Source organism: Cyclospora cayetanensis, unplaced genomic scaffold, assembly GCF_002999335.1.
Source record: "Cyclospora cayetanensis isolate NF1_C8 unplaced genomic scaffold, CcayRef3 CcayRef3_contig_15, whole genome shotgun sequence".
NCBI classification, from domain to species: Eukaryota; Apicomplexa; class Conoidasida; order Eucoccidiorida; family Eimeriidae; genus Cyclospora; species Cyclospora cayetanensis.
In genome coordinates, this window is record NW_020312092.1 from 180,537 (window position 1) to 197,758 (window position 17,222).

At 52.9% G+C, this 17,222-nt stretch overlaps 2 protein-coding genes across 2 annotated transcripts; both read left to right on the forward strand.

Annotated features, from left to right (window-relative positions):
* The first annotated feature begins 4,133 nt into the window (after positions 1-4,133).
* On the forward strand, positions 4,134-7,909 carry LOC34617792. Its single transcript, XM_026336830.1, has 7 exons — positions 4,134-5,523; positions 5,777-6,273; positions 6,501-6,592; positions 6,846-7,010; positions 7,362-7,468; positions 7,599-7,689; positions 7,789-7,909. Exons 1-7 carry the CDS (start codon positions 4,134-4,136, stop codon positions 7,907-7,909), a joined length of 2,463 nt encoding a protein of 820 aa, XP_026192615.1.
* A 1,919-nt stretch (positions 7,910-9,828) lies between these two features.
* Positions 9,829-16,469, forward strand: LOC34617793. The gene is made up of 11 exons (XM_026336831.1): positions 9,829-10,392; positions 10,543-10,653; positions 10,890-11,563; positions 11,741-12,102; positions 12,235-12,364; positions 12,574-13,435; positions 13,561-13,995; positions 14,204-14,446; positions 14,957-15,059; positions 15,319-16,101; positions 16,318-16,469. Exons 1-11 carry the CDS (start codon positions 9,829-9,831, stop codon positions 16,467-16,469), a joined length of 4,419 nt encoding a protein of 1,472 aa, XP_026192616.1.
* The last annotated feature ends 753 nt before the right edge of the window (positions 16,470-17,222 follow it).

The window sequence follows — 17,222 nt, forward strand, 5'->3', positions numbered from 1 at the left end:
TTGCATCCACAATCATCAACGGCTCCCGCGCTATAACTGAGCACGACATTGTAAGAGAATGTTACTACTGCCAGCCTGTACCTTGGAAGGGTCTGCGCCCGTCTGAGAATCCCGACCGGCACCCTCGGACGAAATGACACACGTACAGATGCTGCGCATACTGAGAATTTTCAAACAGCAGACGGTTAACGCCTGCCGCGTACGGCCTCAGCGCGTGTTGCATCCAACAAACGAGGAAGTTCCGGGCTTCAGATGTTCCCCTGTACTTTGACTACTGCTTTACAGTTTGGCGTGCCCGCACGAAGCTTGTGCAGTATGTTGGGATTTTGGAAGCTAGGACAAGCAGACCAGCTTGCCACCGTTCAAAGCGACAACATAGATTCATTAGTCCCGTTGGTGTTGACCGCCCCTGTTTGCGGAACGAATAAGGAATTCTTCCACACCTTTCTTCTAAGGATATTTAGCGCGCAAGAGCCTTCCTGATGGCCGTGCAAAGACCAGCCCAAGCAGATGGCGCAGGAGGGGGATTCAGTGCGCGGGGGCAGTAGCTCACAGAAGCACTGGTAGAATCGGAAGCCTTCACCCAACGGCATGCTTAAGGTGGCATGCCTTCTGCGCCCTCCACATCATCCAGACGAGACGTTACTTAAGCCAGGACGCATCAGGTGAATGGGCACATCCAAGCATGCGAATGTCGCACACGGATGTACCTCCGTATCTAGGGTATTTCCTTGCCCCGCACCATCCTTCCGGCGTGGCTCCCAAGAGAAGCCGCCTGCTGACTCCTCGAAGCCAAACGGGGTCTGGGATATCAAGGTCTGATACTGATTATTAAGAGACGTTCGAAAGTGGGTGTAAGTCAACGGGGCCGCTCGAGCGAAACGTAAGCCAGAAGAACATAAAGACCTGGTCACCCACAAGCGAAACCGACGCATCCAGAGGACACAGACCACAAACTGAGCGACACGCACATGGGCCGTGGAGCTTTCCTCGCAAAAGTAAAGGGCACAGGGCCAGGGCAAGCTCATGCCAATCCAGAAACAATGGTCTGCAGCTGTAGCAACCGTAAAGGTATGGACCATTGGACCTATTTGAAACTTACTGGGGAGCCTTGTGACAAGAATGGCCGTGGCGGGAAGCCTAAACCCGAAGCAAGGGACCCAGCGATGTGGGAGCTTGGGGGATAGGGATGGACTAGCCTACACTCAAGAAAGCTGGCAGCACGACAGTTTACTGCTGACGTCAAGTACTAGCGTGTTTTATATGCTAATCAGAGCACCCTACAGGCAGTTCAACCTCCTAGCAGAGAGTAGACGAGCAAACACTCGCAGTGAACCGACCAAATGCCAAAACCCTGAGTTGGAAAATATGCGCGCACGCAGAAAACTAAAGCATTTTCCCTGTTGAGTTCAGCCACCTGTGGCAAAACCAAGGAGACTTCGAGGGACAGATCTCAGAGCTGAGAAACGGTGTCAGCAAGCTTTATGAGCAAACGAGGATCAGAGTCCTCTGAAGGCTCGCATTCCTTCTCAGTGCAGCCGTCGTACAAAAAACACTCTACTAAGATTTTCACCAAAAGCAGAGCTCATGATGGTCTTACAGCCTGGAAAGACACTCCCGCTCAGAGTATGAATGTGTGGATATAGGAGATGTTGACAACGCCAGCACTGTAAAAGGCATGCCCAAAGCGCTACAACAGCTGTATGGACTATACGCTGCAAGGGTCCAGGAAAAGAACCGTAGGACAAACGGAGGCAACCGCGCGTGTAGTGTTAACGTGCTTTAGATAACTACAGCCTTAAGGAGGCGCCAGCAAGCTGGAAGACCGGCTCTGCCAGAATGTGGAAAGGCAGGAGCTTTTTCAGAAGGCGCGTAGACCTTGGCAAACTCGCCAAGCAGGCAAGTACCTGTAATCGACGCCGTCACTTGTGAATGCTCATCACATGATTGTGCAGCTCACCAGTTCGAGAGTGCGAAGGCTCAGCGGGCCCATAGATGGCGCAGTCAGTTGTCTCGAAATGTGTCACTTGGCTGTCTGGAGGCTATTCCGCGCAGCGCGTATCTCCCTAAACTATTGACTTAGAGGAGAAGGCGGTCCTCGAACAAGGCGGGATGAGAACCTGGGATACTTACCTACCTGCCAATCCACGTCCCGGCACTCCATGCACCGCGGAGCAAACAAAAGGGCCTTTTCATGGTAGAGTGCAAAGCTTTTTCAAAAGTGCTTCTGAGTATGAGCAGCCGACTGGCGCCCAGGACAGCCGTCGCGAGAGATTCCTTCGGAACGCGGCCAGCTAAGGGTGGCCAAGCATCAGCACGGGCAGTTCAGCCTGGCGAAGAAGTCGGTGGCTGCCCTCGGCTTCCCGGCTGCACGCACGTCCTTCGTCGATGTAAGCCACGTATTTCGCCCCATCACCATTCTACGTACATACTGAGCTTGTATGCATGCCTGCGTGTTCCCAGATATATGAATGCGGGCAGGACGAGGGGCCTCTGGTGTTAGAACATGGAGGAAGCAGAGGCAGCGAAGCGCATCAAAGCACAGGCTCCATGTTACGATGACGCACGGGGGTCTCTAGAGACTACGGACGTCAGGGGGAGCAAAAGCAACGAGCGACGCGTCCATGTGCTTGTGAATCAGGTTAGCAGAGCTGGCCAAAGCACGCAGTCAAACGAGACGGTGTCTCCTATGAGGGGAAGCCTACCAAACTTTCCCCCACGAAGGTTTGGAAAGCGACGAAGCGATATAAACATAGGCCCCTATTTGGGTTCAGCAGCAGTAAATTTCTTTGGCTATGGACTATTCTGCTCCTGGGAAGAGAGAATCGTCAGTTGCGCTGCAGGAAGACGCAAGGCACCACCAGCTCAGGAGCACGCAGTGACCGGCCGGCCCTGCTCAGGCCGTAACGCGACACGATGGGAGATCAAGCTCTGTTCAAGAAGTTTCAGGTTCCCTGGGTGTTTCAAGCCTTAACGCATGCATGGGACATGCCCCAGGTTTCATGCCGCACTCTGGCCAAATCGTGGGTGTCTCGGAACCACAGCTCCAGGCTGCTACAACAGCGACAGCAGCAAAGAATGAGGGCAGAGACACCCACCGATGGGGCTTGTGCTACAGCGTAGTGCTTCACCCTTATCGTGAAAAGCGCAAGTTTGCTCGGATATACCCGATCCCAACATTGCCAGCCCTGCAGTTTGCTGGTAACCCCTGTAGCTTTAAACTCTCGTGCAGACAGTGTGCAGCTGGCCAAACCATCTGCTGTGCTCGCACACCCCACGATTGTGCTCCTATGCACACTATAGCTCGTATCCGATGAAATTAAGAGCAGGTTGGGGACATGGTCAGCACTTGCAACGACTGCACCCGGAAGCCATTTGGGACTGTCCATGCCCATCGGAGCTCCGTTGTCTTTCTACCAATTTACAGTTCAGAGAAAGTCGAGTCCTCTGGGTTCTTAAGAACCAAGATCACTGGCACTGTGGACGGGATTTCCGCTCAAGCTAGCTTGCCTTAGGATCGCGAAACAGCAAGGGGGGGAAGGGGAGGGTTCGGAACGGCCACCAACGACGCATACTGTACATAACAACTTAACAGCCGTCCTGTGGAGGCTGCGAATTTTGCATCGCCTGCCGAAGGCTGTTTGTTCGTCTGCATGGGGTAGAGCGCGGGACCGACCGGGGGCCCTACATGCTGAGAGCTCCCCTGCGCTTGAGACGCGAGCTTTCCTACAGAGTTGCATTTTGAGCACTGGTAAAAGCCTAAGCTTTTTCCACTTTTAATCAGCCCCTGCTCTCACATGCTTTGTCGGGTGGGGTTCCGGGCCCTTGGTCTTCACACGTTCCCAGTGGCCAGGGGGTCGCCGAAACGCTTTCAGGTCGTTGTACTGTCTTCGGCCGCGCTCCACCTCCTTCTCTTGTGTTTTTGCGAGAAATATTCCCTTTATTTCTTGCTGCTCTTTTTATGTGTGCAATAGCATTGCGAAAGCTCGGTCTGATCCCTTCGCCCAGTCGGCAAGGAGGGAAGGAGGGGCCCCTGGCAGGGCAGTGCGAGGGGTCTTGCTGCTGCCCGCGGCTTCTTTCGGTGGCAGTCATGTAGATAGGGGGTATTTGACGAGCTCCAATGGTCAGCTAGAATGCCACGCAAACGCGGGCCTGCTGCTCGGTCAGCGGTTCCAGTGCGCAGTGCCCCTCCATGCGCTCCAGCCACCCGTGTGGACTCCTGCAGGAGCTCCTCTAATGGCTTTCCGCCGCGGAAAATTGATCGAACGCCTCTAGAGCCTACCCAAGAATCCAATCCGTCCACTCTCGCTGATACCGCAGCCCCTTCTCCTGCCGAATTCGCAACAACGGGGGCAGACGCAGCCTCTGCACACGCTGCACTCGTGCACGGCTCACGAGCAACGGAGTTGACCGACGCCTCCCCCCCTCCGGCTTCTCAGGAAGACGCATACTCGTTCCATAGCCCACGGAGCTTCTTTGGCGATTTCTCAGATGGCAGCGGCCCCCTAACGCGAGCAGTTCCAACGGACGGAGGAGCTGTTAGAGTGGCTGCCCAACAGGACGTCGAAGGACCTAGGCAGCCCTGTACATACACCAAAGATTCAGAAGCCTCCACGCCCGGCCTTTCCTCACAGTTCACTACTGCGGAGAAGCTACCCCGTGTGACATCCAAGCTGCATGACACCGAACAGCCAGCGGAAGAATACGCCGAACAGTGGGAGCAGAAGGACGCGTTGCCTCCGCCACGGCAAGACGAGGCAGAAGCGCACGAGCAGCTCTGCGAGCAGAAGCAGAAACAAGCCGCTGAGACATGCACTGAGCCCGCTCGTGTAGCCTCCCGAACGTCCCCATGGAGTGAGAGCGATGGCGAATGGATTCGCCCCAAAGATCTTCACAGAGAAATCCGAGGAGCAGCTCCGCAAGAAAGCCGAATTGAAGTATCTCCAGTCCATGAGCCATGCCCAGCGGATACTGGTGTTCAACAACACAACCCTGCGTCCCCCTACCCGCAAGCGTCGCAGCAGCAGCAACGGTCCCCTTTTTGCATTAACGTGGATCCACAAGCCAACGGAAGCGCGAACGCAGAGGGCAGTAGCATTGAAATGCTCAAGAGAATGCTGTCCGACGAAGCGGAGGAGGCGAAGCAGCGAGACACTGCCACATCTACCGCCAACTCCCCAGCCGTGGCACCCGCTCAAGGCAGTGCGAGTGGCCTTTTCTCACGCTTATCGACGTATACAGCAACTCTGGCTGGCTCCGCAGCAAGCTACTTTAGCACGCAGCAGCAAACGCAGCAGCTGCAGCCGCATGAGGCCTCTTTATTTGCGATGGGGAATGTGACCGAGGCGGACTCGTCAGAAGAGTTCCTTAGGCTGTCTTCGCAGCCCACAGAGAGTGGACAGCAAAGAAACAGGCTGTTTCAGGGCCTTATAGAGTGGCACCGGTGCCTCCTAGAAATGTATGGAGGGACTGTTGAAGATGTCACTAGGCTTGCCTTGCAGGTTCTCCCTGCCCACGCGACTGGTAATTGGATTTACTGCTGTATTTCCTGCTGCTGGTGTTGTTGCTATTGTTGCTGTTGTTGTTGCTGTTGTTGCTATTGTTGTTGCTGTTGCTGTTATTGCTGCTGCTCTTGTTGCTGTTGCTGCTGTTGCTGCTACTAAAGCGGTTTATGGGTAGCTTCAGGGTGCTGCATGCAGCAAAGGACTCGCGTGCTGCTGCCCATGAAGGATAGAAAACTCTCGTCGGTGCGCATGCGCGTGTTTGGCCTTTGCAGACGAGCACAGCGAGCGGAGGCTGCTGGTGCTTCAGGGGCTGTTTGACGTCTTCTGTCTGTACCGTGCCCACTTTCTTTCATCTCCAGAGGAGCTTTTGCAGGCTGAGGCGCTGCATTACCAGTGGAAGCTGAAAAGGACGCGTACACTGGATTCCGGAGGGGCCTTGAGCTTCCAGGGCTCCTCGTCAGTGCCGCATGCATTTGACCAGAGGCACCGCTTGAAGGAGGGCAAGGAAATTCAAGATCTCCCTGTTGCGCTTCGGCTGGCCTTGTACGGCGCAGCTTCCCTAGCGCTGAAAGTCATTCGCGTGCTCCAGCTGCTTCTGGAAATCAATGCTCTGAGGCGTGGAGGAGAGGGCCGCCGCTACACTCTGTGCCTTCGGCTCGAGCTGCTGAAACTTGTCCTCAAGATGATACTCTATGCCCTCATGCCCTTCTCCTTCTACTGCGACGAACAAAGCATTTTCCACGCCCTGGATACCTACAAAGAAAAACAGGTGTGCCTATTATGCGTCTTGAAGTCCGCCGGGAAACTTCCTCGGCCCCAAACGCCTTAGTGTATCTCGTTGCACGTACTGAAAGGACGAAATCCAGCGGAAGCTCGCTTACTTCTTATTGTTACGACGGCCTGTTGACGTCAGCAAGTATCTTGGTAGTTAGATTTTGCCTGGTGCTGCTACCCAACTCGGGTGTGTGGCTCCGCTGTGTGTGGTGTTTTGCCCAGATGACAGCCGAGACGCACAAATCGAGGCCTTCCTACGGCCGGCGAACAGGCAGAAAGATTCCTCCTCTCCCCTCTGCAGCAGCAACGCGCCAGTATGTTCTACCGATCGCGTATTTCATTCATAGAATGCGTGTTCGTGTTTTTGTCTAGCTCTCCCAGCAGCGATTATAGGCCACCTGTGCAAGGCGCCTTGCCAAAGTGCCCTTGTTTGTCACCCCGCCACTTGACTTCGAAGCTGAGCACACACACAGGATGACGTTCTCCATCATTCTTATGGGTAAGCAGTGCTTGTGCAACGGCCGCTGAATCTGAGGGTTCTCATGTTTTGATTGTATCGCTTCTCAGCCCCAACGACGAACACGAAGCAGCGATTGCGGCCGCTGCGTTGCAACAGATACCTCGACAGTGGGCTCTTCTGGTGATACTCTGGATTCTGAATGAGCTGAAGACCAACTTGTCTTGGGAGCGTCTCTGCGCCATTGGCCGTCTCCTTAATTCCACCTCCTGGCGGTATGTCTCGTGCTTTGTTCTGCATGCATGGCACAATCTTTTTGTTACATCCAAGCAGTCTCAAGTTCTCCCGCTTGCCTGTTAACGCCCCAGGCGCACAGTCCCCCTGCTGCGTCCTTTCTACAACTCAGTGCTACGCAGCTGATCGCGGTGCTAACCGCCTCACGCAAAGTATGCATGTATATATGTATACATCTATGTATTTTTATTTTTATGTGTATGTGCATGTTACTTATGTGCATATGTGCGTGTACGTATGTGTGTATGTATATACCTATTTGTATGTCTGTATGTATGTGTATGTGTATGTGTGTATGTATGTGTGTGTGTGTGCCCCCAATTCCTCGCTAGGCCGATACTGGGCGAGATATTGTATCATCTTCGCCCCTTTATTCATCTCTACCTTCTAAAGCGGGCCAGGAACAGCAAGTCATGGACGCCCTGGCTGGCAGCCATCTGTGCGTGATCTAAAGCTTCTAAGACACCCCAAGTGGGATCGCCGTGGGAGTCCAGCCTTTTAGCCTGCGTCGTATCCAAATTACCTATATATGCATTCCTTGTGGTGTTCACTTGCTTACTACGACGCAGTCATCGAGGCGAACTCAATATCTCTGTTCCATGGGTGCCCCCAACTGATGGAGCGTCTGTCGCCTATAGAGGACGCGGAGCTTCACAGGCGGTGAGTGGCCGGTCTCTTGGAATTTCTTCTTGGCTTTCTCATATGCACCTTCTATGACTGTAATTGGATCGCAAATATTTTTCTTCGCTTTATGTACAGCCTAACTGGTCTCCCCTACGCTTTGTTGCGAGCCCCGTTCTTTGACAAGTTCCTTGCGCGGCCATTCGAGGCCATCGACTTCGTCGTGCGACGAGTGCCCCTCCTCAATCATTTTAAGTGAGTCTGAAAAGTTATTTGATTCAACACTGGAGAGGAGCCCCACTGCATGCGGGGGCAAAGCTACCGGCGACGCTTTTAGCAACAAGTTTAACACCACTATGCAAGCCCAGCGACGCTGATGTTGTTCACGGAAGCCAAGTGCGATTACTCCTGGACTGGTGTCAATGCTTGCAAAGATGAATGCGATATGCATGCATAAACCACAGCTGTCAATGAGCTCGCATCAGATTGCGGGGCTTTCACTCGTACCCTGACTGTGGTCTCATGCTTGTCTGTTGGCGAAGACATGTGCATGCCGTGTTGGCGTCTAGCTGCTTGTGAGAAGTGCCGTCTACGCCAGCTCTTAGGCCTAATTGTTGTTAGACAAAGCCTTTCCGCACACCTGTTATACTGCGTTTTCTAGTGTGCTTTCTAGCAGGTAGGCACGCGCGTTTGTTTGTGCACGGTCAATACTCCGCCAGCCGTATCAGTGACTTTTTGTACTGCTTTATACTCTGCATGCAAGCACTATACGCATCCACCGTTGTGTGCGTTTGTTCTCATTGCAGCATCTTGGATGCGTTCCTGGTATATAGGGACTTGTACTTCACGACCTCTAATACCTAGTGGTGCTGTTTTTCAGGAGCCTTTGTGCAAACTGGATATGTGGTTCTAGCTAAGGCAAGGCACTTTTGTCTTCACTGTTGACAAGGCCTAGCCAACCGGGCAGTGGATGCCACCGAGTTCGCCTTCTTTCAGCGATTCGGAGAATGTATCTGCACGCGCATACGTAATGGTTGAGTATGCACGACTTTCCTACGCGTAGTAAAGACTTCCACACAGAGGATATACCTTGAGAACAAGCGCGTGCAGACGTCACGTAGCCCTATGTTGTATTCATTAGTGCTGGCAACGGGCTGTGCGGAAACAGACCTAACCATTTAGTAGAAAGGTTCACCTTCCATGCACTTAGGCGTTTCAGGTGGCACAGTAACAGGCGCAAGCAACTTCGAAGAAGAGCTGTAAAGGGAAAAAACTCTTTTTATTCTCAAAGTAAACTTCGCTGCAGGAAGATACCATGTGCCTTAGGCCACTATTTCCAGGGCAACCACTTGGATTATTCGCAATATTTACATATGCCTTTGACAATAGAAGAAAAAGACCTAGCGTCTTCGGACTATCGAACCCTCGAAAGCAAAGGACCATGCTGGCCTCTATCTGGATGCAGGGGGGGGAGGTTTCGTCAAAGTCGACTCCTTCAATTCGATTTAGCCATGATCACCTATGATGGATCAAAATGGTGCGTTTAGGTGGCCGTTAGTTGCTTAAAGAAGACTGGCGCACAACAGGGTGGGCTACGTTGTGCTCCCTTGCCTGCATGTATGGCATGCGCCTTGCACCGCACAGCTCGATCGAGATTCTTCGCATATGAGCTAGCCATTGTGGCTTAACCTGCTACTTTTAAGCCATCCAAAAGGGGAAAGTTTGTGCTGGACTCCCTGGAGCCAGCTCTGTGTCGATGGCCATCCTGTCTTGTCCAACGTGGCGATGCGGAATCTGTGTGGCAAGGTCAATGCTTCTTCCCCTCCCCATCCCTAATCCAGGGTATGACTGGATTCATGGCTTTTTTTATCCATAGCAACAATCCAATGCATTGACCAAGGCTCGTAATATCCCATCGCCCTAGCACCACTGGGAGGCGGGCAAGGGCACCGCACATTGGTCCGGTGCACCGCACATACAAAGGCCACAAACTCTGCGTTTTTAGTGCTTGACACATGGTACGTTTATAAATACAGCAGCTTTTCTGATACACAGAAAGTCATTCAGAGGGTTTTCCGAATTTCCCGCCCACTGAGTGCGGAAACACGAGCATCGGGGGGCACTTGACGTGACCACATTGCATTCACCGGCTCTTCCACCCTTTTTTATATCGCCGGCATGGGAACATCTCAGTCTAAGCAATACAAAAGCTCAAATGGGCACAGGGAGCGGCGACTTTGCCCTTTGCATGACAGCAGGTCACGGCGGCAAACTCCGGGTACGGAACCCTGGGGCGGCTCCGATCGTTCCTCGGGCAAACACCGTAAAGGCGTATCAGGTGTGCGCAAAATCAACCTTGGTAGGTTCAGGCAAGCGTGGGCATTTCACCGGGGACGCACACATGCCTCGGGGTTTCATGATGAGGATCACGTCGAGAAGACCGTCGCGATGCCCTGGTTCGGCAAGTCGCAGAATCAAGGACCTTTCCTCACACCGCGTGAGCCGGTCAAGGACGATCTCTCGTCTTCAAGAAATGTGGTCGCAACTAATGCCTCAGAGTATTTTAGCGTTGTCAAAGCTAGTGAACATTCTGATGCCTCCGACAAGTTCATAGCACGCCCCTGGCAGGCATGGGCGTGTTCTCGAATGGGAGGCCCGCTATGCCGGTCCTTCGCAAATCTACTACAATATATGAATGAAGATGTCATTGAAGGGTTGAGCCACCACCCGTGCCCAAATGAGGTGAGACGACTTTTGAAACCCTCGAAATGCACGCTAGTTAGTTTCGGAAAACTAGCACTCACCTGAGCACAGGACTGGGCAGTCCAAAGGCAGTTTGTAGCCCACTTGGGTAACGCGTGTAGACGGGGATGTGTTGGCGGATTCGCACAGGGACTTGCCTTGATGTACACAAACTGTTTCCACGTCCCGCTGCCGGTGGAGCCCACACTCGAGCCTAGCCCAAATGCCCTAGGTTACCTGTTTCCTGGCACGTACTTCAAGGTAGGATGCATCATTGACCCATGGATCTGTGACTCTTTTGGAGTTTGGTGGAGCTGAGCCGGCGCCACTGAAAAACCGAGGCCCGCTGTGGACTTTTGATGCTACTGCTGTCCGCCGCCACAAGCGCGCGCTGTAATCTTCATGGGGTTTCTTAGGGAGCACTATTCATTATAAATGGCTCCGTTTCTGCACGACCATTGGTTCCAGCAATCGTATTTCCCCGTGTCTTCTTGTAGGTACTTGATGTCAGAGCGTGCATTACCCAAGCGTCGTATCTGCTACGCCTGAAAACGCTTGAGGGGTGGGTAACAGGAGCATCATTGCAGCTGCTTCAGCCGCCTCCGGATCCGCGAGTTAGATCATGGAGGCCCGCAAACGAAGAAGCCATAACGAAATCGACGCAGCGTTCTCCTGCAGTTGTGGTGGCCGCTGGCGGTAGCAGGGGGGACTCTGCTCCTCCCCATCTCCAGGGGAAGCTTGACTCCGTTTTGAACAGTTTCCAGACTTTGAATGCGAGCGAAGGCACAGCGGACGATTTCTCCGAGTTTGAAGAGGGACCATTACCGTGTTTCGCTGTAGTTTACGCCTGTCGTGCTACTCGCTCCCGCAGCTTTCAGGAGTGCATCATTTTATCAGAGGAACGTGAAAGCTACCGAAGCCTCAGCAGGTTGGCGAAGGTTTCAACCTTGCAGCGTTTCGAGGAGGCACTGCAGGAAGCAAGCCCCCATATTTTCTTAAAGGCTGGCGAAATGCCGGGCCCGAAGGCCTCATGGGATGGCAGTGCTCGCAGCATGCCATTAGATGAGGTCGTGGCAGCCAATTCTGTCAGCAGTCAGAGCAGAGGCCTTCGCCCAATGCAGCATCCTTTCATACTGTACCGCGTACGGGCAGCTGGGCCTGTGGCCGTAAGGTGTGTAGAAAGCTTACCTGCACTGGGTTTCAATTGAAGAGTTTAAATGGCGTATCGTCAGGCTTGAGAGCGCTTTGAGATACCAGCTTAGATATTACTCAAGGTCTGCCCAGGAGGTGGGGGTATACGAAATTATTCTAGCCACATGCAGAGTTTTTCGTTTGCTTTGTGCTGCAGTGCAACCCCTCACTTAGGCTCTCTCACTGTGGGGCGCCTTCTACGTGGGCAGGTCTTCCCCGTCCTAGACGTTTGCCTTGTGTGCTGCGTCCCAGCTTGTGGGAGGCTCGCAGGGGAAAATGGCTGCGTGATTGCCGGCTGGGAGTTTTCAGGATCAGAGGGAAGCGACTCCACGCAAGCCGGGCCGTCTGTTGGGTTGCGTGATCGAGAGTCGAAGAGAAGCCTATGCCGCTTGACACGCAGGAGGCGCGTGCATGTCCGCGCCTGCACTGTAGAAGGCTGGGTGACTCTCGACCGATTGACAGAGAGAGTGGACGAATGCGAGATTGTGTACAGCAGTCCTCGCCTCTACGAGATTGTCGGTTCGTCTATTCACATAATTGCAAATATCTCCACATGCTATTGCGGCCTCTCTTAAGCCTTCAAAAGTTTTGCACCGGCGTTTAGGGATAGGTTTCCTCTTCAGTATATTCGTGCCCATGCCGCTGCTGCAGCGGACGGCTACCTCGTAAATGTGAGGCCCTCGCTTGAGATAGAAGGACTTGTTCGCCGAACATTGCCACCAGCAACGCTAGTAGAAGTCTTCGAAAGGAAGATTAACAGAGAAGGGCTTGTCCGCCTAAGGTACGTCTGCAGTGTCCTCCAGTCGAGTCTATGCAGCTTCGCGGCAAACTGTTTTACACCTGTAGACTCTCGGCTCCCGGCTTCGTGGCCTTTCTTTGCTCTTACCAGCAGCCGAATATTCACCGCTGGCACTGAGAAAGAGCCATCCAGTGCCATCTCTTTCGGAGAGATCGTATGCGTGTGTTCGCCCTTATGAGGGTGTCCTACAGGTTAGCTGATGGATGGATAAACGAGCGAAGAAAGGGGTCAGGGGATGGGGGATTCTTTTTCGCCAGACCTGTTATGGATAGGCGCGCAGATAATTTTTTACGGCAAATTACGGCTGTGGGCGTTCTGTTACCTGCCCTCTGCTCCGTGCACAGCAGAGTTCGCACATTAGCAGCCACCTGGGTTGCTGCCAATGCCACGCAGTCAGCCATAGGCTCTGCAGCTTTCATGGAAGAAGTAGACATAACCTTATTAGAGGAAGCGCTTGTTCGGTGCTCGTGCTGCCACTGCAAGCGATACGATCAAGGTGACGGAGAAGGCCAGGGAGTTGAATCATCCGGTTGTCACTACAGCTACCATCAGCATGACCGGGATGATCATTTAGCTTCTTTTGGTGAGACCACACCTTCCTTTCCAACCACGTCCGCAATACCTCCGTCGGAAAGCAAGCTCAAGGGTGATGCTGATGGGACGGGCGAGAGGCAGAATGCATCCTGTCAATGCAGCACTACATCCCCTACTGCCCCATGTGGCTGCATTGCCATGGCTGCCAAGGATTTGCCTTTCACAGAATCTCCAGTGACCACATCTCCCACACCTCGGGCCTCCGCGTCTACCTCGTCAGCACCCCGAACTGCGGCAGAGGTCACGGGTAACTCGTACGACTCAATGGCATTTGTAGTGGGTGTGACTACTCCCCTGATGCGGAGCGATGAATGTAGTCGTGGGCAGTGTCACAGAGGACGCTGTTGCTTGGAAGGAGATGTGGAATCCATGGCTGAAATTTCAGACTCAGATTTGAAGGGAACTGACAACCACCAGAAACATGGAAGACTGTGGAGCTCTTTGTTTTCTCTTACTAGGGTATCTGCCTCACATCTGTAATGTCACACTTCGAACGCTACGTAGAGTACTTTCTGCTTATTGTCGACAAGGCATTACGCAGCGCACAGAGGTCTTCATGAGATCATCACGTGTCCTCCGCGCAGGTGGCTTCGACGCTTCCGTCTGGACTCGCGTCTTTCCATTGTCTGCACTGCTCCCACACCGAAAATTCGGCACAAGAGCCTGGCGCTAACGAGGCAGACGATGAAGAACATGCAAGTACAGTTTTTGAAAATTGCAGGGTGCTGTGCCAGCGCCCTGATTGCGATGCTTCTATAGGCTCCCCGGGGGAGCAGTGTTCACGAGAAAAGCTGAGAAATGCCACTCGATCACTCCAGCGTTCATCAGTCAGCGTGGACAGCCTGAGGACATGTGCCACAACTGTGCCGTCAACGTCCCTAGACTATTGCCAGTCACGCGCGTTCAGCTTGATCCCTTCCCCTGAACTGGGCATGGGATTGGGTTCAAACCACGATCTACAAGCCTGCAGAATCTCTCTCTCGCCTTCAGACACCCTGTACCAGTTCTGCGTGGCGGCAGTAAGCAACAAGCAGAAACAGCCTCTGCGTGCTTCACATGTCGTCTGCCTTAGAGTGCCAGTGATTGTTGTTTTGTAAAAAAGCTCCTTAAAGCTCCAGCATCTATTAATATCTGCTAAAGTATGGGCGCACCTTCCTGGAACTTACCCCCTATGCTTATTTATTGATCTAAGAATGCGTATGAAGATCACTGCGCATTGCTCTACAGGTATACTCCTCACTGGCGGAGCATAGGGAGCCAGTTCCCCCTTACACGGTTTATCGCCCTCCTCTTGGTAGTTTTGTTGCTCCTTTGGATCCGGACAATACAATGACGTTAGAGGGCTCCTCTTGTAACAAAAATCTGCTTCACATGTACATGCCATACCTGAACCTGAAGGAGGGAAAGCTCTCATTAGGCAACCCAAGTCGCTACAGCAGCTTCTCCTTCCACCAGCCTCCCATTATCGTAGTGAGTTTGCTCGTGCGGAATAAATAAGGCTGTGAAAAAGTTTGTAGGCATACTGGCGCATTCATGGTATCAGTTGTTCTTAATCTAATTATTGTCCTATAACTAAAAATACCGTTGTGCTGAGTGCTGAGGCCGCAGATCCACAAAGTAGAGCGAATCCGCAATGACATTTTGGCTAGGCGCTACATGCATGAAAGAAGTCTGCTATTGTTAATGAACGCAAATGGCGGCTCTAACCTTGATGAGGTTGTTCTAAATCCTCTTCTGCAGGTGCACGTCCATCCCTCCCAGGCAAGTGCTTGTTACTCCACCACCCTCAGGCTCTACCGGCAGATGTAGGCGTGTGGTTCTAAGATCGCCGATTCACCTTTATGGTCCTCCGTAAGGTAATGTGTGATCCTATAAATACTTACAGACATGATTAACCTTTGCTGGATTAAGGCTGATCTCATCTGAATCAACTGGGAGGCACTGACGTGGAGTGCAGCTGACTTCGTGTGCGCAATCCAGGCTTGTTTAAACGAATACTTCCTTTTCCACGGGTGTACTGAAGAACGTGCGAAGCTGATAGCACTATCTGGCTTCGATTTCCGTAGGGGAGGCGAAAACGGAGGTATTATGGATACCATCAGTCTAGGACCTCTCAATGAACTAATACCTCGAAGATGTACACTTGTAGCCGTATATACCCACTGGTGAAGATATGGGGGAAAGAACGGATAAGTTTCGATAGTGGTCATCTCAAGTGAACCATGCAGGGATCAGTTCTTGAGGAAACGCATCATTCTTTTTCCTTGGATGCCAACCCGAAGAGTGAATAGACGAGTACAAAACTGAGGATGTAAAGTGTTGGGTGCCTCATTCTTTTGCAGGGAAACTGTTTGGCATAGGCACTTACTTCTCTCCATTCGCGAGCAAAGCAGATTTATACACTCGTCTCAACGACTCCGCATCGAGATCTGTTGGACCTGGTCCCCTGATGCCTATTGCCCTCCACAACTTGCCATCCCTCACACCTTTGCCGGTTCACCTGGCACGCCCAGCCAAAGGGGCTCCGGGAGGTTCTCCTGCGGTTCCTGGTATTCCAGGTCAAATGGTGGCTACAATGGGAGGTCCCAGTGCTGTGCTCTCTGACCCAAACGCAACCCGATCTACAGCAGTTAGCCTACGGCTTTTGAAAGGCAGTTGGGTAGGGGGTGGAAAAGGAGGTGGCAGCGGCCCACCGCTGATGCCAGCTTCATCAGCTTCCCATTCAACACAACCAGAGGGAGCTATCAAGAAGGAGAAGGAAACAGGTCTCAGGGCAGTATGCACTAAATTCGCCAGACAGAATAACGGACGCAGTAATAGCCAATCAAAAGCCGGTGTAGTGCCCGGCCAGAAAGGTGGTACCTCGACTGTGGCCACCACGCAGCCAACAAACTCGCACCAACAAGCGCGGGCGCCAGATGCTGCAGGGGGGGCAAACCGTCATGCCAAGGGAAGCGCGGTGCGCGCAAGTTCAAGCAATTCGAGTACACGACCCCCCTTGCGGTGTTTACTCCTTGCCCGCGTCTGCCTAGGAGAGGTGTACAAGGCTCTGGGCCCGATATCAGACGCCCGCATGCCCCCTCTCAAGGCTCATCCGGTATCATCCAAGCTGACGTACGATTCAGGTATGCCACACCATCAACTTGTGTGAGCAAGCTTTTCCGTACAGTCTCTGCTGTCCGCCCTACCCCTGGGTCTCCACTTGAACCGTGACCCTGCATGTGAAGTACCCGCACAATTCCAAAACTGTTCGGATGACAGGTTTCTACAATGTTCAGCGCAAATACCTGAACCTTGAATGTGGCTGCGTGTGGCTGCTGCCTCTCTGAAATGTTCTGCAGTGATGGCGGAATGTCGCACGCGCGGAGGCATTGTCGACGGAGTGGAGTTTGTGGTGTTCGAAAGAGCTCAGGCTCTGCCCGAGTTCATTATAACGTATTCACACGCGTCTCAGTGTCAGTGTGCTGAATGTCATCGACAGCTCACCCAGTGAAATGAGCTGCAAAAAGGCTGGCAGCAATACGCAGCATTACCCCTGGACAGTTGGTATGCTATTTCCCTAGTCGCTCCTTACACCTTAACCACTCGCTACCTATCTCGACCACCTCCAAGGACGACTGCCTCGGCGGACCGTGTGCCTGCAGTGTGCATCTTGCATTCCTTCTTCCTTTACAGTTGGAAATCTGTCGAACTAAAGCCGCGGCTGAGTGGCTGCGACCAAGTAGCATACTAAAGGCTTTGTAGATGAACCTCCGTGGATCTGACGCAGTGTGCAGACTTTAGGCCATCTACGAATTTTCCTTTTTGCACAATCCGACCTTTTAAGGTTTTAGACCATCAGGGGATGCGCTGGAACGGGTATTGGCGCCATCGTCGAGCAGCATATCTCGATTACGTATAAAGGAAGCGGCAGATTTTGGCTGTTATTGGCGCTCATTCCTGTGTTGAGCCCACGGTAAGACATGGAAATTATTGGCGAATGGGATGTATTGCAGCCCTTCGCGACGCGCGAAATGGGCAGGGACGTGGCTCAAGTTCAGTGTAGCACCCACTGCCATCATCTGCCTGCTTCTTCCCTGCATAAAGCAGCGGAGGAGGGTGGCTTTAAGTCCCTGCTGGCTGTTCTACCAGCAAGCAGACTGCACTGTGTCATATGGCTGCTAGGGCTGGGGGAAGCCAGCTTTGCAGCTGCATGGCCCTGCAGCATGAACTACGTTATTACAACGGCCGGCCGAAGTAACCCTCC